The 27,060-nt window shown below is 40.8% G+C and overlaps 1 protein-coding gene across 1 annotated transcript; it reads right to left on the bottom strand.

Annotated features, from left to right (window-relative positions):
* Positions 1 to 4,020: 4,020 nt before the first annotated feature.
* Positions 4,021 to 22,008, bottom strand: LOC104406443 (cytosolic phospholipase A2 epsilon-like; the record flags this gene model as incomplete). Its single annotated transcript, XM_010015414.1, has 18 exons — positions 4,021 to 4,229; positions 4,442 to 4,628; positions 5,340 to 5,506; positions 5,921 to 6,115; positions 7,140 to 7,247; positions 10,154 to 10,291; positions 10,849 to 10,963; positions 11,509 to 11,731; positions 12,220 to 12,356; positions 13,726 to 13,861; positions 14,512 to 14,549; positions 15,050 to 15,142; positions 15,428 to 15,591; positions 16,153 to 16,216; positions 16,691 to 16,733; positions 17,183 to 17,223; positions 18,312 to 18,443; positions 21,872 to 22,008. Coding segments are annotated over 18 exons (2,327 nt in total), but the record flags the coding sequence as incomplete, so codon positions are not given.
* Between the last annotated feature and the right edge of the window lie 5,052 nt (positions 22,009 to 27,060).

Below are 27,060 nucleotides of genomic sequence, written 5' to 3'. Positions count from 1 at the left end.
AAGTCACACTGCTAGAGGCTGAGGGGCCATCAGTATTTAAGGTCAGAGAAGTGATAGCTGGGATCTAGAAAGCATGTACAGTACAGTATGTGTTCCAGGCATCTGTAAGCTGCAGGATTTAATACCATCACATTTTCCAGGTTAGGGGTTTTTATTTGCTATTCTTTTTAATGGACCAGCCTATCAAGAATGCTTTGAAGAAACTAGAGGAGGGATATATCTTTATCTCCATTCTCAGTGTTTGTCACTGCCACCTTTTTGTTCCTGATTTCCTCTTTTGTCTTTCCTTTCCCTAACATCTTTTATTTCCCAATGACTTCTTGGCTTTCCAAAATATCCATTTCCTTCCTTTGCACTTGGAGGTGCTTTATGGACAACGGAGGTCTGTTAGGCTTCAGAGGGAATCCTGCAAGGGACAGGCTTTCAGGAGGAGCTCAAAGGTACAGAAGTTCAGTAGCATGAAAGACACACAGCTTTCACCCACCTGTTGCCCAGCATACCCTGATCAGGGCATGAGGAAACTTGCCTTGCTGGAAATGAGGCCTTGATGGCTTCCTCTACATTATCACTCTTGTAAGATAGTGGGGTATTGCACATACACAGCAGAGCTTTACATGTGAACAAGGCTTTGGCACAGGGTTTCTCAGAAAGAAATCCTGCTCTAGCATCCATGTTCTCCTGTACCTTCTGTGCAGCCACATTTCCTGTCATTCACATGGTGCAACCTGGAGTCTCACAAATGAATAGCTCAGATTGTTTGCAATAATCTTTTGTCTGATCACTCTTTGGGCTACAGAACAAGATAAAATGGTGCTGCCAACCATCCTATTGGCTTCTGCTTCCTCAGCAGCACTCACCCAACAGGACTGTTGGAATGACTGTCCAAGTACTCACATGCTCATGAGGGGTTAAAAAATCCCACTGCTGCTTTCCTTAGGTTCCTATGGGCTGACTCACCTCACTGAGCTGCCCAGTTCTCCACTCAGCTTTGTGATAATCGGAAGGGCTGGGGCAAAGGTGCAATTGCATGCTAATCCTTCACTTACCTACAGATAATGAATAGGTAAGAAGGAAAAGCCAGACACAGAAAAGATGCAGAACATATTATTTACAATTAAGGAGGTCACTGTACTAGTGTTTGTAGTTCCTGTTATTATAGCTACCAAGAGTTCTGTCTTTTAAAACTGTTGGTGCTAGCACTGTGATAGAGCGTGGGCCTGGATTTTTGCAGTGCTTCCCCCCACCTCCCCCCTCCAGATTATTTCCCTCCTTGGAGTGATAATTCCATTAAATTACTCCTATTTCCTGTAAAAGGGGACACTCCCAACCTGCAAAGCCAAAACCCCTTTTAAAAGTCCACATGTGCAGCTGTTACCTGTATTCTTTCAATGCCCCAGTACAGCCCAGAGGCTAAGCATGGAACACATACCCCCTTAGCAGCTGAACCAGAGCAAAAGATGCCAGAAGACAGAGCCTCCGTGCTGGCCTAGAAGAACTGACAACCAGGATCTTCTGCAAGTGTTCTGGCAGTTAATTAATAAATTTAATGATAAAAAGCAAGCTGAGCCCAACAAGTTAACTAACTCCCTAATTAACAAACAAAGCACCTCTACTAAACATGGACCAGGAGTGATGACTAGATGGGATTCTGGAGAATAGGCTACTACTGAGGAGCAGCCACCTGGAGAAATCTCTACAGCATTTCAGAGAGCAAGAAACCAACTGCAGATGGCACTGGTGTCCTCATCCTCCTCTTCAGAGCATTACTTAGGGGTTGCTACATATCTCTAGGTGAAGGCCCCCACTGTCCCAGGAAAAGGATGGCCGGATGGAGGATTAAGCCAGACCTTTTTCAGGGTCTACAGCAATTCAGGGTGTTTAAGTATTTTCAGGGTAACAACAAGGACCTTGCTGTGGGACTCAGGTGGCCGTGGGTGTATCTGAAAGAAGAAAGACATTGATGTTTGAGGACTGCAAGGGGAGAACTGACAAGAAGATCCAGTTCTCATCCAAGAGCTTTAGCCATGCTGAATGCACCACTGTGTGGTCCTAGCCAGACTGCCAGGAGGTGGGATGGGCACAGCCCCCGGCAAATACAGCAGAGCATGACTTAGTAGGACACTGGGAATAAATGGGGCTTCCCTGTATTAAACCAGCAAACAAAAAGACAGCAATGGAAGCCAGGGGGTATAGTTAAAGGCAGGGATGCGAAGACAGTGACAGGGTTCTTGAAATTCAGTGTCATCGAAGGACCTGGATGACCATGGTGGGAACTCCATTTGCAGCTCTTGAAGATGACCAAAACCCAGCTGGAAGATGGGCAGGTGGGAGAAGTAGTAAACATGTGTGTCACCCCAAATAGGTTTGTCATAATGATAAACAGGGAAGCCCAAGAGGGAGTTAGAGCTGGGACAGAGGAAAGGCAATGCCGAGAGGGACTGCATGACTCAGCAGCAGAGATCACAAAGAGAGGAGCATTTGATGAGATACAGCAAGTAAACAGCCATTTCAGTGCACTGGAGGTTTGAACCAGGGCTGCAAATCGGATGGAGGTGTGAGAACCTGGAAAAGCAGCCAGGGCAAGGACACGCCAGCCCTAAGGGAGCTGAGGTCATGGGAGGTGAGTGTGGGAGACTAAAGACGACAAAGACTAGAAGAAGAGCATAAAGGAATGCTTGAAGGAACTGAGAGAGACAGATGATGATAGCAGAAGGGAAGAGAAATTTTCAGCCTTTTAGAGGTTCAAATTTCATTTTGAATTAAGGATTTATTTTCCATTTTGGCTGTTATTCACTATTCATAGCTCTGTTTGTCAATACATGTTACTTCAGCACAGACAAGTTACTGTGTTTCATTTAAATCTGAAGTAATCAGCTGATACTGACTGAAGCATTGTATCTTTCTTCTTTTTTTTTTTTTTAGATTAGTATCTTTGTTGTAATAAAACAGGATTACAGAGTATTTGCATTATTCAAATCCTTCATAAAGCAAATAATTACTTTGGTCCTCATCTCAGAAATAAGCAGTCTCAACAAATTTCCTTGTGCTATTTATAGTAGTTGCATAGAGCCTGTGTTGTTTGTATACAGTCAGGGACTGACAAAGTTATGCAATTACCCCTGAATTACCCATGGATATCAGTGTAAACTACTTAGCTTGCCTTCTTACCACAAAATCTGAATGTCTTTCAGTTTTTGATGTTTTTATTCTCACAGCTACCCATCCTACAATAACAAGAAATACTATTAAACCTATTGAGATTAATGGGGTGTAGATGCTGAGCTGGATCCTCTAAATACCATGAGCATTAGTGAAAATCACAACCTCAGGTTAGGTACTTACACATGCACCAGATGAGCTGATCCTGACTCACAACAGGGTTTGAAACAGTCACTTCCAAGGGATTTTCCAAATCTAAGTGTTTCTGGTTTAATAAAACTTGGAAATTCAGAAGTACAGATCATTTGTGTTTTTCCATGTGAAATCTCAGATTTTCTGTGTCTTTTACATTTAGTTTTGCGTGTTATTTCTAACAAAATTTCTTCCTGACACCATAGGAAAATATAGTTTTCTCTCCTTCTTTGAAATTGCCCACATTTATAATGTATTTTTCCATTGCATTAGATTTAGGCTAAATTAAATATCTGTAGCTCATTTGGCTTTACATACCACTTCTATTAATGCTGTGAATTTGGAAAGAATTTGTATTGCTGCCCCATTTAAAAACTCATCAATAAGCCATTTATTTTCTAACAATTGATTTACTGCATATACATGTATGTATACAAAAAAAAAATGTTCACTAGCAGTTAAATCCAACATAAATAAAGCACGAGACTAATCATTATTTTGTTCAATCAGTTTATCTAGCATCGCCATGTGGTGAAGAGGAACCACGGGCTGAGACAAGTCTTTGTAATTTCCCAAGTCTGTTGTGCTCATTCACAAACAGGGCTTGATTGTTCTGCAGGGAAAAAACCAAAGATGCTATGTGCATCTTTCTGAGATTCAAATTGGAGTTTATCTTTTGTGCTGTCGTTTCTGCTCTATGGCTGAATTCAGAGCCTGAAGGATCAGATTTTTGTTGTTCTGAATGTTGTAGCTGGTCAGTTCTATCAGCTTGTCAAACTCCTCCTCTGTGTAGGTAAAGCTGCTTATGCAGTATGGGGAAAAGATGCTGGAAACGTCCACCTTGCCCTGCGCCATCTCAGCAGGGCTACGCTCCACACCTGACAAATAAAGAAAGGGCATTGATGGGGTATAGTTGTGGTCCCAAATTTCTGCTTGCCAGGTGGGGCACAATGTTGCTCCTTGCTACCCGCACACCCGCATTTCTGAACCATGGGAGCCACTCTAGAGGAGGGAGGGAACCATGCTAGACCATGTCTCCCATGTGGACACAGACAAAGGGTGGGAGGACCATCTCTGTCCCATGGCTTACCAGGCTCTTTGTATCTTCTGAAGGTGTCATTCACCAGCGGGAAAAACACCACTATTGGTGCCTCTGGGGTCTCTGTGTCTTCAAAGATGTAGCACTCTTTTAGATTTTTCTTTTCTTCTTCACTCATGTGGATTTTGGGAAATGGGATTCCCTGCTTTAGGAAGTACTTGGAGGCTTCTTCCAAAGGCTGCATTCAGACAGAAAAAAGAGAAAAGACCAGAAATTCTGCCACCCCGTCAACTTTTCCTAATGCACAACACATGCATCAAAAGCCCTTCACAATGATCCAGGAGCAGCATTTGTTGTCAGTACTTCTTCTGGCCTTTGTCTTCTGCAGGAGATGTTAAATACTAGTTATTAACAGAGCAATAGTTCAAGACCCAGCCTCCAACTTGCACTACTAATTGTTGTTTTACATCCTCCTCCTCACCAGCTGTTATCTGCAAGATAAATAAAATGTTCATGGCTGCAGGCAAGGGTGGCGTCACAGCTTAAGACACAGAAACATGTCCCTTTTGTTGGAGAAGATCCTGAAATGAGCAGAACAGACAGGAAGTCTTGAAGAACTTCTGCCTTGTTCATATCTAGTAACTGGAATTAAAGACCAGGCTCTATGAAACAGCAGACATGGTGTCAAAGGACAATTCTTCTCCACAATTTAGAACAACAAAAAAGTTTATTTACTGCTCTAAAGACAGCCAGATAAGTTACTTCAAATTTAACTGCACGTGGATATCTTTAGGTGGATATCACAAGGCAAATGAAACAAGTTCTTCAGTGGTGGTACTAGTTCCAGAGAAACACTCCATACAGAGTACGGCCTTGATAGCTAACGAAGGCTAAAAGGGCTAAAATACAGTGGTCTAGACCTATTTAGAAAATAGAGTGACCATCGCACCGATGTCTGTGATCCAGAAGAATAGTTTAAGTGCAGGACAACATCCACTTTCCTTTCTGGCCTCATGAGTGGTGGGTAGCTGATATCGATGTATCCCGCCGTGTCTGCCAGGCATATGAACTCTGCTGTTTCCGTCAGCTGGTTGGGGAAATTCTCTAGTATAGTGTCTAAAAGGAAATAATTGTTACGATGAGTGGTTCACTGAAGAAGTAATATATCTGTTATTTGGCTAGTAAGGGTGGCAAAATGCCTCTTGTCTCCCCGTTACTTTTGTTTTCCAAGACCTTTCCTCACTATGGAAGCTCAGCCTTGACACAGAAAAGAAAGACCTGTCCAAGGCAAAAAGGCAGCACACCTTCACTTTTTGTGCCGCTTTTCTTCTGGCCTCAATGAGCAGCAATTGCCCTTCCCTGGAATCAAGGGATGTCTTGGAGCTGATTTGATTGGATGACATTTAACTAGATATCTTGAAATTTTTGTTCCCAAAGTGAAGAATAAAACCTGTGCACCCTCTGCCTTTTCTTCATCGATGAAAACACCAACCATATAAGCAAATAAAACTAATATTCAGTGACGTTTACCTTTCCATATACAGAAGCTTTTGCTCTGAAGGTATTCATTGTGCACCTGGAACCCTTTCAGGAAGTTGTAGAACTTTGAAACCATCACCCGCTCGGACAGGACCTGCCGAATGATGCCCATGATGCCACATTCAGGGTCGACTAAGTAAGTCTCCAGCTCATGGCCACTTGCTGATGAGGAAGGCTCCTCTCCTTCTGAAGGGTAGAGGAGATGAACAACTTGTTCTGATACAGTTTTTGCAATACTTAGGATACCAAAGGGCATCTAATATTGGCTAGAGGAATACAGTAAGACATGGGAATATACAATCAAATCAATGTCAAAGTAGGAACAAGAGGAAGATCAATCTCCAGTAAACCATATTCCATGAAAAACAAAGTCAGAGTGGCAACAAACTTCCTAAAGCTGGAAAAATTATCTACTGCTTGATTGAAGTCTTAGGTGGATTCCCTGTGTGCAGTCAGGGTAGGCTGAGGATCTGCACCAGATTCTTTCAAAATTAGTTCAAACCAGCTTTAAAAAAAAGAGAGAAAAAATGCTGTCAGGAGAACTGGACACTCAGAAAAGAGCAGAGAAAATGATTCATGCTAAATGGCACCTCATGAGATTGGTAAAGAGGGCCAATGACTTTCTAGCACAAGTATTTATTGAGCTCAGGGTTCTGCAACACTTCCATGGAGAAAGTGATGAAAAGCCCATAAACCAAACTTGCTAACCACATTTGAACACAGGAAGGACAGCCAACACCTCTAAGGAAAACACAGGTTTACAACAGGATCAAAGAAAGTTGAAATGGAGTTCCACATAATTGATACATCCAAGTCTTCAACAACACATTAAAGGTGAAGATAGACAGAAAACATAGCATTGAGATGTTTGTTACAACATGTACGGTCACTGAAAGGCCCCAGCAAAGATGATTTGTTAAAGAACTTCAGTAGTTTTTTATTTGGTGGCAAATCATCACTTGCATAAATTTAGTCCAAGGGAAACTAATGGAAGTAACATTGTTATGAGGGAATTCAGAAAGAAAATCTAATTAGATATTGCTGGCCATATGACACCTCAGGGGAGAGGTGAAACAACAGTGCAGCATCCACCTCGGTTTTAAGATTTAAAAAGCCTTAGTATTTATTTCTCACTACATGCATCTGAATGTAAAGTTAGTTTAAGGATTCATAAGACAACAGGTAAATTAGAAACAGAAATGTAACCAACCAACATCAATAGTCCTGTGTTGTGTACATCTCAGTGAGCACCTTTCTGTAGGATCCGACGAATGCCAGGCATCCAAGAGATTGTAGGAAAAAACATTGCTCCACAGGCCTGTGCAATGGTAGAGAACAGGGAAACTGTTCTGTAAACCTTTTAATGGAAATGGAAAACCTAAATAGTTTTAAACATTGTGCCAGACACTGTAGTTCATTGTCATGTACATTGCACATACTGCAAGCCAACATCTTCTGTCCTATAAGCAACTGTCATCAGAGAATAAAACCACACCATTTCCTATATAATAAATGTTTGGTCTGAAAGGTTTGCCATATGCTCAGTTAAAGGTTTGGGGCTGCTCCTGAACAGCCAAGATTCAAATGGTTATAGCACAATTCAGGGCAGTCTGCAGAATAGTCCTCTAAAACAAGACATCTTCACTGTCTCCTGTAAGTTTTCTCTTGCGACAAGTTCTTTTGAATGAGACTGCTCTCCCTCTCCTTGTTATTCTTATCCCTGTAGTCCTTCTTCTACTTTTGCTCTCACACTTAAAAGAAGATCTAAAAATGTCTCTAAAAGCCTCTTGGATCTGGAAAAGCATTTCTTCCTCCATAGCTCTGCCACAGGCCCTGGGAGGAACTCCACCAGAGAAGGCAGTGCTGAGCAAGCCTTGAAAATCTCTGCCAGTGAAAACTTTGCAAAAGCCATACATTGCAAAGGATGCAGTAATTTGAATTGTGCAACACAATATTTATGCATTCCATTAATTAGTAGCAGAAATACAATTCTCTTTTAAGTCTGGCTTGTTTGTGGAGTGGGACAAGAAGCCAAGTGTCTTCAGCTTCACGGGAAGTCCCCATAAGAATAGGACTTGCTTGAGAAACATTAGAAATACATAATCAAGAAATCAGATAGGGGCTCTCTGGTTCTACACTTAGCTGGGAAACAGATTTCATTTGCAGATAAGTGCTGGGCAGTTTCCATCAATACAACCTCATCTCCCTGCTGCTTGAGAAGCTTCTGTCCAGGTCTGCAGTGAAAAGGCAACTCCTCTCATTTCTCTTATCTTTACTTGGTGCCTTCTTACTCCGTAACTCTTCCATCTCCCTAAGCCCTGGGAGGTATATGTTGTTTGTGCGTTTTATATCTTCCAAACACTGTTGTTCACACAGAACTTGGTTGTAATTACACAGGTTTGTTTTCCTAACATCTTGAATTTTCATGGTACCTATATTTGCTGAAGTGAGAACTATGAAGAGAGACAGTATCTTTTACTAGGCTGGCAGAGTTAAAAATAACAAGCTTTTATGCACCCTAGCCTTTCTTCTGGAAACCTGAGGGTCTTATATTCCCATCCAATTCAATCTTTCCAGCTCTAGCCATTGCTGTTATAAAAGGCCCTACCTCTCCCTGAAAATGACATCTAACTTATATCCTTGAACTGTCATGCTGTAACTAATAGTACAATTTAATCACAACCCAAAAGGGCATCACATGTTGTATCACTAGATGGCAACATTGCTTCAACTCTCAGCTCTATCCTTTCTAAAGATACACCTATGGCTGTGGGGCCACCAGATGAATTCAGGTGCTGAGGTTGAGAATGCAGAGCTCAGCCCAATCTGGATGTGTTGGGTATGCTTCCTACCTGGCCACCTCAGGTATGAACACACTACACCAACGTCATTGGCAAATGGCAACAGAGGCATAACGTTCTCAGAAGGCTCTGCAGTCCCACCTAGCTCTGTTATCTCCCTCCTACCTCTGGCAGTCAGCATAGAGTGCTTAATGAAAGAATACAAGAAAATGGAAAGTGTTAAGATATCTCTTCTGCAGTGTACTCTCCAGCATTTTAAGGTTCTGGATTTGGTACTTCTAGTGCTTGTAGCTGCTACTGCACTTTAGAGCCATCAGCCACCATTTACTTATCCTCTGCTTTTCAGACCTGTTTATATCCTTGTTTCCTGTCTTATCTTCTGAGTCTTTTCCCTCATCCACCTCTTTTCCTAACTCATTACATCACTAAAAGCTCTAAGCATAGTCATTAAAGCTCTGAGATTTAGTGTCTGTGTGGCTAAGCACTATCTTCTGTTCCTCATGCCCGGCTATTTTCTAATGATTGTACCAACATGACCCTGGGCTCCTCCTGCATCATACATCAAGATTCACAACTTCTCTGCACACCAGATGACACATACCACCAGATAAAGAATGGTGTTGCTGGTTGTATGGATTTTTCAGTTCATAAGCAAACCCTTTCTTACTGATAACCTCGCTGTCCTGTTGTGTGTCATGCTTATTTACATGTAACACATCTATTATTTGAGGTTTAAAAGCAGATGGACTCTCCTGCAGACAACCTCAATCCAGAGAACCAGAGTACAAAGAGGGGTGATAGAGAGTTCCAGCATTACACAAAATTAAAACAAGAATTGCATAAAAACTCCTAAGCTGTCTTTCAGGCATTACTGAAAGCTACCCTCTTTACTGAAATAAAGATGACAAAACTCACTGATTGAATCATGCTAGCAAAATTACAAAGGATTCAGAATGCCATTAAACTTGCAAAAATATTAATAACAGTTTAGAAAACTACTCAAAATTGCCATCTCTTCAAACAAACTCATTCACAACATTGTTTTTTGTTGTAAAATCATACCATTTGTTGATAAATTTGGGTTTAAGATTCCAGTTTCAAAATGCAATTAATTTCCATGTGAAACTCTGCTGCTCATTTCAAAACAAGCCTAACCCCTTTAAGCAGCCCTGAAAATTCAGGCATGAGAGTTACCATTCAAGACAAAAGCAACAGCAAATAGTGTTATTTGAAATTTCCTCTAGTTATTTTTAGCTCATATAGAGTGTCTATGAAATTCAGCTAGAGGTGAGAACAGCGTGTTGTACACTTTGCTTCAGTGCTGCATGTTGCAGGGCACTAGTTGCACTATGTAGGGTCTGTATTAGGTTAAAAACACAGTACATGTGTATGCAACTTAAATATTCACAGTGGAGCACATCACCTTTCATGAAACAGATGCGGGATTCAGGAAGCTTCTTCATCAGGTGACCCATGAAGAACTCACTGCCAAAATCCTCTGCACGAATGAAGGCGCCGTATTTTAAGAACCCGACCTCATAAGGAGTGAACTCCACCCATTCTGCAAAGGCACAAAAGGAAGTTTTTGAAGTGAAAAAAGTAACTTTTAAATCTCAATCCCTACTTCCCTGCAGGAAGGGCTCTGAAACGACAAGGAACCAGCTGCAGGACAAACCCTTACAGCAGGGTGATCACAGACTGTTTTTTCCCAGGGTAAGAAGTTATCATTCAACTGGTTTCACCTGCTCACACAGTAATGTTTCCCAAACTTTTTCATTCATAAGTTCCCAACAGGCCTCTCCAGATAGGACATGAGTGAAGTTCATACCAAAGCTGTCAGCCTAGGTTAACTCATATGTAGAGCTAAGCCTTTGATTTGTGAGTACCTTGGCTGTCCTTAAGTACCTCCCCCCAGATTTCTCCTGCCCCATAGGACATGGGTTCTTACCAGAACCTAGACACAACATCTAGAAACAAAAGAGGAAGTTAAGGAGGAAAAGAAACTGTATATGAATTCTATGGGTCAGCAGTGCAAGGGGTTGCAGGACATGCAGTAACTGATAATGCAGATCATTTGAACACCAACCAAGTCCAGATACAGCTCAGTTTTGCCATCACCTTTGAACTCGGAAAGGCTGTAGTCTTCTTTGATGTTGAGGATCATGTAGATAGGTAGAGGATTCTGACCCTGACTCAGTGCCTGTCGCTCATCTGAGAGTTTGTGGTTGTTTTTCTGCGAATTGACCAGAAACAGAGAAAGCAAAATCAAGGGCCTTCTTGGCATGGTGTACGGGCTTGCAAGATTACAGCAAAATAATATCTGTTCCCATCTTCATTTTCTTATTCTCTCCACTCATTTTGTGTCCAGACATTTTTTAAACCAAGGAGTGATCTAAGTATTTACACATCCACATAAGCTTATTTAATTACAGGTGAGCTATAGGACACTCTGTGGTACAATGGTGTCTCATTCTTTCCAGTAAATGCATTCACCTTACAAGCTCTTACAGGGAGGAATAGAAACTAAGAGCAGGACTCTGCTGTTAGGTGATCAGATACTCACAATGGTAGAAGAAGACATGTTTTCTGCCCTACATATTACCCTTTGGGCTGCTAATTACATGCTGAGAGATATGTGGGGACAAACCCCCTTTGTTAGTCAGCAGAAATCATCTGCTGGATAATGCTGGCATGCTCCCAGGCAAGTATCTGTCCCTAGAACTTCATTTTCCATACAAGAGTACTCAGTAGCTGTTACAGAAAACATAGACACACTACCCCATCACTTAATGCTTTTTCCAGCAGAAGCCCCCATAAATCAATACTAGAGATCTGGTATCCCTCTTGCTTCCGCAGTTTTAGCTCCTTGTCATAGTACTTCAAGCTCTCCAGGGAAAAGCAGCTTAGCTTGCACTTGGTCATATGTCTGCGAACTTCACCAATCTGTCTGGACAGATCCTTGCGTGACCAGTCAGTGCTCTGATACAAGTGTGACAAGGTCCTGAGGAAAAGAAAGGAGATATATGTTGTCATATGCCTGAGACACTTTCTCTTGTTAGACTTGAATTTAAGGACCACCTCAAAGGAACTAGCTGAGATCCGTGAAAAACTTTTTTGGGTCTCAGTATATTATTGAAGAGAAAAGGTTTTTTGATTCAGGGATACACACACCCACCCCTCAAATCACTAGTGAAACCTGAGGACTTGCAAAGAACCCCTCTGTGCTATATTGATTTATGTACAAGTCTCTGACATGCACCAGGATCACTCACTAGGAAAGATCCTAGAGGTGAAACAAAGGGTCAAGGAAAATGTTGTTTGCCATCAGCAAAGCCTATGCCATATGCTGGCTCAAGCAATGTGTTCCTAATGCAGGAAGAAAAAAGCTTGAAACTGAAGTAGTACACCTTCCTTTACCAAAATTAAGAAAATAAATCTCTCACACAGCAGACCATGGAGGTGATGAATGATGTTCTTTATTCTCCTTACCATGTCGAACCAGATGACCCAGTGATGTATGAAATAGCATCTAAGAGACCCAGCTTCTGAAGACCCAACAGGTTGCCTAACAGAGATGTCAGTGCTCGGGTACCACCTCCTGTTGTCATGACTGCTACAACAGGTACCTGTTTAAATATCGACATGGCAGTAGTAAATAACTTAGTTTACCAGCACATGTGATCAGAGCTGAGTTAATTGCATCATTTCTGTCCCACAAGAAATTCCAGCATTTCACCATTTCCCCAAGCAGGAGAGAAAAAGATGAAAACCTGGTATTCTGCACAGAAGGGAAAAAAAAAAAAAAAAGAAAAGAAAAAAAGAAATTTGCTAATTAGCTAATTTTGACTTTTTTTTATCAAAAGCAATCAATTTTGATTCTAAAACATTACATTCTGGCTTACCAAAATAGCTCTAAAGTTGTTGTTTCAAGGCATTTCAGTATTAGAGTACATTTTCCTTAGCAGAACATCATCTCATGAGAGCTCTATTTTGGGAACAATCGGAACTCATCCTCTCTTGTAAGTCAAGTATAATGACTAGATTACATTTCCTATAAAGTACCTAGAGTATACAATTACAGTGATGATCCACAAAGCCTAATTGCATGGAAATCTAAATTGTCTTACAGGAAGACAAATTCCTCCAAGAAACCCACTGAGAGGAGCGAAATGGTGTTTCCCATACACATTTCCAGACAATTGCATCAAGGAAATACTCAGCAGTGATCTGATTCAAATCAAGCATTTCAGGTTAAAGCAAAGTATTCTGATTTGGATTTATGAGAAAACATTCTTTCCTTGTAAAATCTGAACTTAGTAGTAAAAAATTCTTATGCTTACGAAACTACTTTTTTCCACCAAAACTAATGTGCTAGTTAGAAACAATATACTGATGTGATCAGTTTGTGAACAGGGACATCATTTATAGCATCCAAAGCCATTCTGTCATATAATGTTTAATATGCCTTTGGTCCAGCTGTCCTGAACAAAGGGAAAATCACAGGTAACAAAGAACTCTTCAAATGAAAGCTTCATTTCTAAAGTGCCTGATCGCAGACTGTGTTCCCTCCCTAAAGCATCAACTATCCCCATACAACTAAGAGGACGAACACCAGAGGAGTCGGTGATAAGTCAGTGTTATATGTCACTTTAACTGTTTAACTGTTTTTCCCCTCCAAAATCTGGTAATATAAAATGCCTTATGGGGTCTTGGCAGTTGAATGCTCAGCTTAAGACAGTAGGACTATAACAGATGAAACAGAAATAAGGCAGGGAAAAAAATGGTGATTTATGGCATTCTGGATTTTGAGCAAACATGTAGCAAGTAGGTTTGATACTACCCATGCTCTCCCATTGTTTCATCTAAACATTTCTCAATGCTTTACTTGGGACACTGAATATACCAGGACTGGCTAAGGAACAATATGCAAACATCTGCAAGCATAACACATTGCTGTTCCACAGAACAGTCTAGTCCCTGTGGTGCTCCCCATACCTCATGGTCTCGTAGGTCTCGCTCTAAATGAAGTGCTTTTTTCAGAGCAGAAGCCACAAACTTCCTCCGTTTCTCTATGAAATTTTTCTCCTCCATACACAGATCAAACTCCAAACGAACATCTAAGTTTCTTGACCTCAAAGAAAGCACAGGGTTAAATAGGATGTGCATGATCACTTACAATTTATGCCTGGGGCCATCCTTGCGAGTCACAAACTCTACTGTTAGGCTGCTGCTGTGACCCCACAAAAGCATGTCACAGATGGTATAGCCAAGGCAGAGAAAAGACTGAGAAAGTTAAGAGGTTATAAAATCTTACAAAACCAAAACTAGAAATATTGTTCATTGCTACACTGATTTTCAAGAGGTGTCTACCATAAATACTGCAATCCATGTACAGATACTATAAACAGTGGAATATTTAAGATTCGTTGCCTGAAGACCTCCAGATTTTATAACTACAAATACTCTGGATTCTTTACAAGTAAGGGAAGTGAGGTATAAACACGTATTTTTCTAAATTTGTAGCTCCATGGACTTTGCAGCCAGAAAAGATGACTCTCCCCATCCAAATTGAACTCCTGCATAGTTGCATAACAGGAAATTTCACCCAGCTCAGTTGACAGTGTTCACTTTCTGGATATGGGTAAATAACATGGAGTAAATAGGGGTGTATATAATACTTTCTCCCTTAGTTACAGAAACAAGTAAGAAGATAAAAAAGCTGGGCAGCATCTTTTTCTTTTTTTTTCCACAACCACTGAACCCAAAGGCAGAATTACTTACCAGTCATTTGACTTCACATCTAAATTGATTGTTTTGTCCTAGGAGAAAAACACAATATAATAACTGGAGATGATTTTACGTCCTTTCTTTTCCATCAGCCAAGATGCCCTTCACTTCTCCTGAGAACCATGCTGGACTCACAAAGCCAAAACAATCAGAAAATCCATCCAATTTTTAAAACTTCTCCACGTCCTCTTTATTTTCTTTAAATTGTTTTATGCTAAAACTACAAAGAGCAGTACGGAGTAAAAACCAGCACCATCTCTGCCAGTGCGCACTGTCTAACTTCATAGTTTGCATTGGCTCTGATGTGAACTAGTCTCCCAGCTGCTCACAGAAATCCCTCTGTCAAACATTTGGCTGTGGGATTTGGTTCCACTTGGTTCATACAAAAACGTACAGGCCCATAACCCTCTCTGTTAGGAATGTAAAGGCACCAGCAGTTATATAACTAAACTCCTACTTCACACTGATTTAATTAAGTCATGCCCTTTGGTTCATAGCTTCACATTTATTCTAAAGAGCTGCTATCAATCACCTTTGCTACTGCTACTTTCTCCTTGAAGGGAAGTGAATCCAGAGGAATAGTGAGGGATGCATGGCAGTCTTTTTTCTCTTCACCTGAAGTACACTGAAAAATAAATCATAATGTAGAAAACCATTCAATGTACATACCACAAACAAAGCACTGTATCCAACTCACTTTCTCCAGTAAGTCACCATCTAGCAGTTTCCAAGTTGGCATCTAATATTTAGGTGTCTTAAGGGATACAGTGCTCTTCCAGAGCAGAAGATAATGAAAGATAGGATTTAATTGAAAATAATTGATGGGATTTAACTGAATTCTTTCCTTTGCCTCAGTCAAGTATGGAAAACTGTGAGTTTACTGTGCTTACTGAAGCCAGCGATCACATACCGAAGGGAAATGAGGTTTCTTCTCTGCTAGAGCCACACGCATCTCTGACAGGCTGTACTTGATGTAATGGAAGTCCAGGGGCTTCACAGGTTGCCGGCAAGAGCCCAGTGACAGCGTCTGGCTTTCTTCATAGGATCCCTTCACTGAGAACAAGAAGTCTTTTTCTAGAAGAAAAGAGATGAAAAGCATACAAAGGTATTAATGAATATGATCTCAGAAATAGAACGTTAAATAGTCATTCAGAAGTTGTCATTTTTACATATAGAACATTCAACAACGCTTAAAAGCTGCAAGACTGTTCATCAAACCAGGGAACATCACAGGAAGAAGTTAAAAATGAGAAAAAAGAAAAAAAGAAAATTAAAAGGAAGCAAAGAGCTTATAAAACAGCAGTAGCTGTTTGAAAAACTCAGACATACAGGAAATATGGGCAAAATACAAATTATTAATAGAGGAATATGTATTTAGTTCTATTTTACAGCACTAGTAAGATTTTTTATCACTCTAATAATTCATTTGAATGTCAAAGTTCAGGTTTTATAGTTAGCATAGATACACTATAATTCTTGGATCTATGATCTTGTGAATACTTGTAAATATACAGTTCCTTTGCTCTAGTTGTAACAGCCAAATAGGAAAATTACCAGATAAGAAAATGACAAAACATCTAGAAATTTTCAGTTTACCATAAAATAAGTTTTTTTGTTTCTAGTTTAAAGTCTAACCTGAAGGTTCTTTCTTCATCTGTCTATTGTCCACTAGGACTTCCAAGCGGGAAATTTCACGAGACTGTAGCATGGATGAATGATGAGAGAATTAGGTGTATAAAACATTCCATATTTGACTCACTTCACTGTTACCTGTCTCTGGTCACCTGGGTCCTGTTCACCCTGTGTTTGTTAGGCTGATAGGAGAAATACCTTGGCACTCTGAAGATGTGCCAGGTTTCAGCTGAAAGAAAAGTGGCTGTGGTGGTCCATCCACAGGGATGGGGCTGGAAAGGGGGGGGAAATGACAGGAGAAGGAATGTGGGTGTGCTGAGGCTTCCCAATGCTAAACTGATGGGTCAGCCAAATCAGAGGGCTGTCCTTGCAGCCGTGCTTTGGTGGTCAGACAGTTGCACAGGGAGCAACACAGGATGGCAACCCCTCATCTCCCTCCCCTTCAGCCCTGCCTGCAGTGAGGTATTGGGGCACCTGCCAGATTCACCACTCCCATCACTAGTATTAAAACAAACATATAGGAGAAACAGTTTAAAATTACCACTAATACACCATTAGTGACAAGCTTTTCAGGAGGGACTGGACTGAAAGAGAGGAAAAAACATGCAGTCAGAACTAATATTATCTAAATACATCCTTAAACAAACACCAAGGAATAACACTTTCCTTAAAGGTTGCTTTGTCCAGCATAGTCTCAAATATGTCACTGATTTTTAATTTTGACAGACATCTGAAATGTTGCTTCCTTATTTTTTTAATGATAATGGGAAATAATAACAGTAATAAACACAGGAGCTGCAGTTCTTAGTATCTTTCTCCCTCTTCCAGGAAATAGTGGGATGAATTAGTATCCAGAACAATTTTTGGTAGATAAAGAACATGAAGTTTTAGCCAATATGCAACTAACTTGATAAACACCAGCTGTTGCTGTGATACTGAGCATCTTAGACTATATTATACTAAATGCTAGCATGTGCTTGACTGCTTGCTTTTGCAAAGGACAGTTCTTTGGTCCCATATGGGTTTTACTTACATGCTCTCCGATGCAAATTCAACCTCCAGCGTCTCTTGTGTCTGTAAAAGGTTATTTCATTATAAGCATTTAAAATTAATTATTTCTCACCAGCTATGGTTTTTCATAATTATTCTGGCTCCTGAAACAGCTCTTAAAATCAAATTTCCCTCCTGTTTTAGGGTATGCTCAAGTGAGTGAAAGCAATCAATTTAGAGTGATTTGGAGAGTATTCTCCTTTCTTCATTAAAAGTCAGTTCCCAGGCTGACTGTGTTTGTCCATGCAGTGTCAAGGCAGAGTAAAATGGTCACACAGGCAATCCCCAGTCCTAAGTCTGCAATAATTATTGGTTTAAAACTGTCTAAAGCCTTATTTTTTCTGGGTAGCATTATCAGAAGACTGATACTGTTGTATAGCAGAGGGCATTCTAATTCTTATCAAAATAACTCATATAACACGGACAATACATTGACCAGTCACAAGACAAATTATTATAGACTGCTTGCCAATATCACCACAGAGCTGAATACCAATACATACCCTATAAGAAAAGTCATTGAATCAGCAAATCTATACAAGTATCTAGATTGGACATCCAGATCACATGTTGAAGTCATCACGTATGGGTTCACATGCACTGAGGTAATGAGACAGTTACAGTAATTGACCATCAATGCATTTTAGCACCGAAATTGTTTAGCATGGATCTTTGTGCTATATTCCTGTATACACAAAGGACTTACAGGGCAGGGTATCTGGTTTTAGGTGAATACACCAACATCTTTACCAGAGTATGCCCAGACTCACAAGTGCTGGTCACAGGAATGGAAATTCTAACAGAGAAACTTTGTGCAATGGTGATGAAGTCATTTATCTCCAACAAAACCTATTTGAGCAACAGAGTCAAGAAGGAGAAAAACAAGGAAACTCTGCTGAGAGGTTTGAGGAGGTAGTAAAAACTTCCAGGATTATGTCAAAGGTAGGAAGTAAACCTTGTCCACTCTGCTGAACAAGGTTTGGAGGGTAATTTACAAGATACATGAAGTGCAGACCAGGTAAACCCTCCCACCTACAATCACTTTACAGTAAGTTATTTAAGAGGTAATACCAAAATTTCCTTCCCATGGCCAAAGCAGTTTTATTCCTCACCTTTGGATTTAGCTGAAAAGTCAAGCGAACAGTTTCTCCAAGCTGGATTTTAGCAACATCAAAGAGGACAGTGAAGAGAAGGTCATCTTTAGTGACTGCATTTTCGTCATAGATTTTCAGCTCAAGAATATTCTGTGAACAGAACTCCAGAATTAGGAACATCTCTATTTTGAGACTTCATGGAGGCACAAGATGATGTACTCAGCACGTAAAGGAAGACAGAGAAAGGATGGGGAGAAGTGAGAGAGCATGCACAACCTTTTATCCACCCAGAAATGGAGAAATATCTCCACCTAGCATAGTTGGGTTTGTTGTGGATGTTCTCATAACTTAAATGACAAAGCTAGCAGAATCATCGAATGTGTAGCTCCCATATTGAAAAACATGTTTGACCTCTAATTTGATTTGAGGTCACCACGTTTCCTGGAATTGTAGGAAACTATCTGGTGGCTGGGAATTTACTGCTACTGGTAGCAAGCAAACAAACAAACAAACAAATAAATAAATAAATAGATCCATCCTTGGATTTAAGCAGGGATTTTAATACATTCAGGAAGCACCATATAACTGCTGCATGTTGCATAATTATATCCTGTAAATTATTATTAAACAGATCACATGAAGATAATTGCCATGGAATCTACAGAAAATGATACAATTTTGTTAAACTGGTGACAAAAGGCACAGAAAGCAGCAGAACAAAGGCCTGTTTTCATGGCATTATTTCCTACACCTCTCAATCTCCTCTTTCTTCCTCCCACGGCACCAATCTCCTCTCCCTCCTATGTCACCTGCCTGTTTGGATGGACAGCAGGGGTAAAAACCCCTATTGTGCCTGGTTGGTAGCTGCACATGGGCTGGCTCAGAAGTGCCTCCAGGAGTGCTGAGCAAATTAGCATAAATGCCTCTTTTCTCAATGGGCAAATAATTGAGGCCTCTCCATATATTCAACAGCTCATTTTCATGTGAATTGCAGGAATCTCTTATCTCAGAGACTCTTACTTATCCATCAGACTTAACTGAAATTTGCTAAGAGGTTCAATGCTTATTAAAGACATGGTCTCACAAACAAGCACATGACCAAAAGAGTGATTACACAAGCTTTGTTGCTTTAAAAGTTCTTAATGCAGCACAGGAAGGTCCATAACTAGATCTGGTGAGTGAATATACAAATGCACTGAAAGGAAGATGATCCAGAATCCAAGTACTCAGTGTTAACATCTATCATTTCTGTAAGAAAACAGCAAGTGAGAGATGGCAAGCTGCAGTGAATCTGGGTTTGCAGTTTGCTATCAGAAGACAAAGATTGCTGCTCTTCATGGACATATATGTAGATGCATCACACTAGGCTTCAGATATAAATAATTCTCTTTGTGGCTGATGGGTCAGCACTGGGTTCCTGCCCAACACACTTGCTAAGAGAAACATAGCGACAAGAGGCAGAGAGAATCAGCCACAGCAATTTGGTTTACAGGCCTGTAAAGATTATGGAAGGTGATAGAGATGATATGCTTAAAAGGAACAGTTTGCAGTTTGTAGAAGACAAGCTTACACTGAAGAGCAGATCAGTTTTCCTAGCTGTGATACTGCAATATACTGTCCTTTTTTGGCTGGAAAGGCTGACTTATTTTCTTAGTGATCGAAGGATCTGAAGTTCCTCTATTACTCCCAGCTAGCCAGGAGGGGCATGCACATGCTGCTGGCTGGCTAAAGGAGGCCTTAGCTGCACTGCTGGGATGCTGTGTGGGAAGCAGATGGGGTTCTCTGGGTAGTTCACTGTTTCTATCCACTCCTGAGGGAGGATATGAGGACAGCATCACAGGGAGCCAGGCGCTGAGCAGAGCCAGCCCTCTACAGGGCTGCATGCTACAAGCTCCAGGCAGTGTGTCCCTCTGGAGGGACCAATCGTGCTTTGTCAGGCATTCATTTAAACAGATGCCTTTCAGTAAACACTCCTGCTCCTGATGGGAACCAGCCTGACATATCTGAACAAGTTTTTCTCTTCCATAGTGACAGTGTACTATATGAATTCACTAAGCTCTGGCTCCCATGGTTTCGGAAAATGAATACCTCAATGATACACCAGACAGGCAAGGAGAAAATAACCAGCAGGCCAGCTCTGCTCAGTGGGTAATGAAGAGAGCAATTGCAGTGTATGGAAAGAAACCTGTGAGAGCCTTAACTTAGCCTATTGAGTCCAGACAGCTGCGAGGCAACACTGACAGACATGCCAGAGTACTTTGGGTGTCCCAGATCCCCAGGACATATTTTGTGCAGCCCACAGCAAATGCTGCCATGCTGCTGTCACTAACACACTGAAAATTACAGGGGCTAATGCCACATGTCTTGTCTCCTGCTGCAAAGTTAGTGCAAAGTAAATATAAGGTCCTCCAAAATACTACTCTGTGAGGAACTAGTTCCAGCAGCTTCCTGTAGCCAAGATATTTTTCCAGCTGTTATGTGTGTTATTGCAGTTTTGAAAGACCTGTCAGCCACGAACCATTGCAAGGAACGGGTGTTCTGGTGCAAGAGCTGTAGAACAGTGGGTGTTTGTTCCCATGCTGCAATGTTTGTCCCTTGCCTTTTACCTCCCTGTCAAACCTGCAGGGCTCAGTGACATTGTGTCTCACTGCTATTTTGAAAGACACTGGAATTTTTTAGGACTGCAGGGAAAGCATTGGATGTAGGCTGCAGATGGGCAGGTGTGTTAGAGCTGAAAGCTGTACCAAACACAACCAGTAGCACCTAACTCTGTGGAAGGAAGCCTGAGAACTTGTGTTGTGGGCAACTTCTGCAGACAAGGCAAGATGGATTGTTCATTGGAGACCCTGTGGTATAGCAACACTTTGAGCTATTCTGAATGCTCTTTTGAAGGAGTTTGTTGATGCTCAGGAGAGCCGGGGGACTGGCCTGCTGATTTGGCACTTGACAGAAATGTTTTTATCCTGCTCTGCCACCAGCACTAGGAAATGAAGGGTGGAAGTTGTAAAGCAGAATTTGATTGCCCAAGTATGAAGCAAGCTGGGCTTACTTGGCCTGTCACTGATGCTGTGGACTCCTAGACTCTGATGTTGTTGTTGTCTTTTGGAGGAAGTAGACAGTGGGACTTGCAATTCTTCTGAAGCTCTAACATTTATCATCATAGTAAAACCTCAGCTGGTCTCTTTTGCAAGCTTTAACTATTGTTTTGTGACATTTATATCACAAGGTTTTTCCAAAGGAATAGTAAAAAGAACAGCACCCCAATGCTTCCGCTGCTTAGCTCATGCATGTCTTTTATGCTGTTCAATTTACTCTGAAATTCTCACCTTTACTGTTGAAAAGCAGGAACAAAATAAGGAAAAAAAGGAAAAGTGAAAAGTGACAGGACATTACATGAATAGTTGTGAAATATCTTTTCAATCTTTTATATAGCAGAAAACAATTTTGTTGCTGCATGTTACTCCATATCCCATGTCCTTGTAGTCCCTTACACATATTTATTTTTATGGTGCTATACATATCAATCACACAATAAGATCTCTGCCCCAAAAGAAAAACAAAGGTACTGTGCATCTTACTTTTACTTGGCTCTGGATCCTGAAGCAAAATGTTTCATTCCACACTGGATCTTTGCAGTTCTTGACGGTTTTGGTCCGTACAGTCTCAGGGGAAGCAGTGGGCAAGGACAGGCTTACATAGCAATCAGTTTGGCTAACTGCATTTAAAAAGATATATTGTAACCTATAAATTACTATAAATATCTTAGAGCATAGCCTTATAGCACTGTACAGACAGTAAGCTGCAAAAAATGAGGTATTGTTTCTACTGCTTTTCTTACAGGTCCTTATTCACTAGCATTCACTGCTATTTGTTCCCTCCTGCGTGTGGGAACTTCAGTCATTAGTGGAGATTCAAAGAAGCTACTGCAATGAAGACAACTGGTAAAAAAAAAAATATTTAGAGCTAGTTTTTCTTAACAAAATCCATTATTGGCATGTCCCGTTTGTTGCAAATCAACAGATTTCTGTGAAAGAGAAGAAAAAGGGTGATATTTTAAGAGAAGCTTTTTAAAGGATAAAATACTTATTTAACTCTTTGAACATGTAGACCAGGTGTAACTTTGTCCTGTGCTCTTGAGAGGGGAACAGAATTGCTAAGGAGGGTCTGAGTGCAAAGGATCTTCCCCCTCTGGTCTGCTTCACCCACATATCTGTAGTCCAGTCCATGTAATGAGCCAACTGTCTCGCCCAGCATGTGAACGTATCCCTTCACCATCAACAAATATGAAAAAATAGCAATGCACTTTTATCTTACTGATCTAAAATCTGACCACTTAATACTGAAGAAACTTCTAATTCCTGAGAGAGGTGTGCATGTATCACAAGGTTGCACAGTATGGCACTGAATCTTCATAATTCATGGGGGCTGCTTTGGGGTGGGCTCCCAGGAGCAGCCCCCTACCCCAAGCTGGGGCAACCAGCCCCCCAGCTAGGTAGGCACAGCTATGCTGGACACTGCTGCAGGGTGCTGACGTGTTGTCTGTTGTGGATTGTCAGAGGTTTTGCATGAGAGGCAGTTTGGGTACTTGTATGTCTGTGCAACTAACTTTCCTTTTGTGTGCTAACCTGACATATGTAGAGTATTTGGTGGTTAGGATTCTCTCTGATACTGCTAAGAAGATGATGGGTTTTTTAGCAGGGAGCACTGCTGGGCAATTATTCCTAAGTGCATAAAGGAGTTGATGTCTTGTGAGCCTGTGGTAATAAACTGAGATCTCGAAAATGCAGTGAAGAGTGGTGGGACTCTCTCTACACTGTCATTCACCCTTTCCAGCCCTCCCATTTGGAGCAAATCTGCTGTCCTTTGGCTCTGTATGCTGTTTGCACTTAATTTTAGACATTTCTTTTGTCTGCTGAGGAACTAGAACTGTCTCTAAGAGAGCTCTAAGAACTTATTCTCTAATCATAGTAACAAGTTAGATTTGGGTGTAACAGCAGGCAGTTTGGTACGGTGTGATACATGCCGAGAAGCCCCATGATCAGGTAGGTAACCTGCTGGAAAAGGTATCATAACATGTTGGCTCCAGTTCCACCTCTGCTTCAGGCTAAGTCACTTTGGGTAATTGCTTCCATTTAAATTTACTTTGCTTATCTACCTGCATTTGCCCATCAATAAAACACTGATAACTATTCTTTCCTCTTTTGCATTCTGCTTTGACATCCCATGACTAAAAGCACTATACTGCTATAGAAAAATAACTACTGTTATTAATATTTCCACATGACCCACAGGAAGAGAGTGCCCTACCAGTAATTATGTTGTTCATTCTCTACCAGTCACTTACTTGCTTCTCATTCCACACTTTCTTTAAACTTGTGGTGCAACACATGTGGTAATGAATAGGAGCTGCTTAAAGCAATCTGTGCAATCAGGGTATGTATGATCTATCTGTCAGTCTTCTGATACCATCTGAACATGAAACATCTTCCAGTTTTTCAGCACGCATTTCATAGTTTCCCCCTTACTGTCCATAGCAGGGAAGAAATTACTTGAACATTGCAAATGCAGATGTCTATAATTCTTATAAGTAACATTAGGATACTTTTTGACTTATTACTACAATTTCAAAATGCAGAATATATGCAATGTACCTGTGGATAATACTATATTAATAAAGGAGGTGGTAAAATAATTTCTTCACCTTTCTCCTCCACTGGTTTTTAACGTTTGCAAAAATTAACATTAACTTTGCATTGTTACTTCCTCAGATGGTGTCAGAGAAGCAGGTAAAAGCAAGCCTATCTGTTCCTTCAGCAACTGTATCAGCCAGTGATGGACTACTGGCATGTGTTTTGGAGAATCTGTTCATTTATAGTCTGTTTTGTTGTACATATTAGCTATGACTACTGATTTAGAAGACTGGCATTTGATATTTTCAGAGTATCAAAGAAGCTCTAAACTTGTGACTTACAATCTTGTGTCAAGATAAAGTTGTGGTGGGGTCTCTGTTGAGTCTTTCACCCTCTCTGAACACAATAGACCTATAGATGACTTGAGAAGTTAGTCCCATCTTTAGCAAGGCTGTTCACCCTTAATAGTAGCAAAAACAAAGTCCCACAACCTGATAATCCACATGTAACACCAGCTCAGTTAGTAACTAGTGAGGCTTCAGTCTCAACATAGCCCAAGACAAGAGTGCTGAAAGACAAAGATATTTGAATCTGAAAACAGGCAATTACAGCCAGGTCACTGCATGAAGAATAACAAATTATGTCCCAGAACTATACTGCTGCAGGACTTGACTTACCTGATAACAAAGACTTAGATAAATTTTGGACCAGATCCCAAATACAAAATGTTAAACACAGTCCAGGTAATAAGGTTTAGCACTGAGATTGCTTTGCATACACTCCCACCCCTGGACAGGAACAAGCAGATGCTCAGTGTTTTCTGTGTTGCAGTTCTTTTTCTCTTTTTTCCTCCCTTCACAGTAAAAGCCTTCAGCTGTTACTAGCTACTAAAATCAAATATGTCCAGATTGAAGAGGATTGACTTACGTTGACACAGGAGAAAGAGCTGAAAGAATTGAGTTTACTAATTCAACAATAAGAAAGACTGTCAAATAACGTAATAATCAGGTATGTAATGTCCAAATAATTGATACAAAGAGGACAATGATCTATGGCTCTCCATGGCTAGAGGGAAATAAAGACAATATTAGGAAAACTGCTCCAGCTCAAAAAGAGTTCGCTCTAGCAAGAGATTTTATAACTTTTCTAGGTAACTCATTTCAGAGGGTATTGGTACCCAGATATGTATCGAAGAGGCACAGACAAGGTAATAATGATCCAGCTTCAGAAGAAGAGCATCAGCCCAGGTGAACCTACATGGTGTCATATGGAATTGCTGTCATGGCCCATGTTTATGCTGGAAGGCAATAAACAGGATAAATGCGTCATGTCAATTATATTGCATGGAAACCAACTACCCCGTCACCTTCATATTGTACACCAGCCCAAGAAGAGACCAATTCCGAGGCATCCGGGCACTGTCTCCAAACCTCCTTCTTTGACACGTATAAGGACTGTATGTTCACTGGAAAAGTTGCCACTTTTCTTTTCCAAACACATACAGTGTCTAAGTAATAAGGCAACAATCCATATCTAAAGCCTCTGTGTACTATCCAGTATAACTGTCAAAAGAAACAATACCTAAAGCAACACAATGTAACACAGGGAAGCCCATAGTCATCTATGCTACAACTTCTCCCATACGTCCCAACTCCTCCATAAAGCAACAGGGGGTAAATTATATAACCTAAGTGGCATTTTGGGTATGTGTAGCTGTTTGTGCAAGCTTTGTACATGCTAACAGAGGTGCAGATGACACTGGACCACCCTTACATATGCTGCCTTTTGGCAAAGTGAAATCACAAATCAGGTATTTCCACAGGAACACCCGTATGAATTAAATTTTGGACCTACAGGGCGTAACACAGAGGTGAAGATTACAGTTTGATTATTTGGCTTATTTGTAAAGGAGAGAGCTCATTCAGCCTGGATTAAAAGCTTACATTGCAGCAATGCTTCATTCTGGCACAAATACTATGATTTGGATGCTTTGACAACATGTGCTTTGCTTTTGGCAGAGAAGTCTTTGCATTTTATATGTCTTTTCTACAAAGATGTTACCCTAAGTTTCTTTCCCGTCAAAGTAAGCCACAAATAAACACAGCCTCCAGACTGTCTTTTATCACAAGACTACAACTAATCCTATTTTCACAGTGAAATTAAATAAGCTCATATTCTGGCTGGAGTCCTCCAGGACTCCTAACTGATCTAACAGTTCGCAGCATCTTTCCTGTGAGTAAGAATGAATGAAAGCAGTAAGAATAGGCACATCTGACTGTCAAGGAACATTTATATCAAAGACCCCTTTTGTCTATTTTTCATTCTTGAACAGAAAGGGAACTCTAAAAATGGTAGTCAAGATTGGTCCTGAACAAGCCAGTCAGACATTCAGAAAGATTGCCAATTTAATAGCAGAATACAATGCAAGCAGCAGCACCAACATTTTTGAGTGAATCTGAGTTTTAACCTTCACTGCTACTACTGCAGCACTACCTTATCAGCTCCTCTTGAGGATACAGTCATAGCAAGAGAGAAGCCATAGTCTCACATGGACACTCTCACTCTCACCAACGTGAACTATCACAGCCATGTTAATCTAGCCTCTCTAGTTTGCATTGGCCTCCCACGTAATAGCAAGTCACATCTGAGTTCTTGGTCCTTGTCTACAAGGAAATCAATGTTTTGGTTCAGCAAAAATGTTGCCTGAAGCTCCTCTTTGGAGACCATTGCTGATAAAGGTCCTCAAGCTCTGTGAATCTCACCAGTTGGCAAGGCTGTCCCTGGCACTGCTCTGAGTCTTCTGAATAAACCTCCATGGGGACTAAGACATACCACAGGCCTTATCACATTGTTCTGTTAGCATGCAGTTCACCTCAGCAGTACTCATCTAGGTGCTTGTGAAAGAACACTAAGAGAGCACAGATGTATAACACAAAACAGGTCTCTCCTCAGAGGGTGCAGGAAAGAATGAATCACTGATTACAATATCAGTCACATTGCTTAATGCATAACTGGATGAGCTGCAGATATTGCTGTCTTGATGAAACCGGAACAACCGGGACAGAACTAGAACAGATCCTGCAGGTTCCTTAACAGTGTATAAGAAAAATTAATTATATTAATTTATTAATAAAATT

Source organism: Nestor notabilis, unplaced genomic scaffold (assembly GCF_000696875.1).
Source record: "Nestor notabilis isolate BGI_N333 unplaced genomic scaffold, ASM69687v1 scaffold5515, whole genome shotgun sequence".
Classification (NCBI taxonomy): Eukaryota; Metazoa; Chordata; class Aves; order Psittaciformes; family Psittacidae; genus Nestor; species Nestor notabilis.
This window is presented reverse-complemented; position numbering and strand designations above follow the sequence as displayed.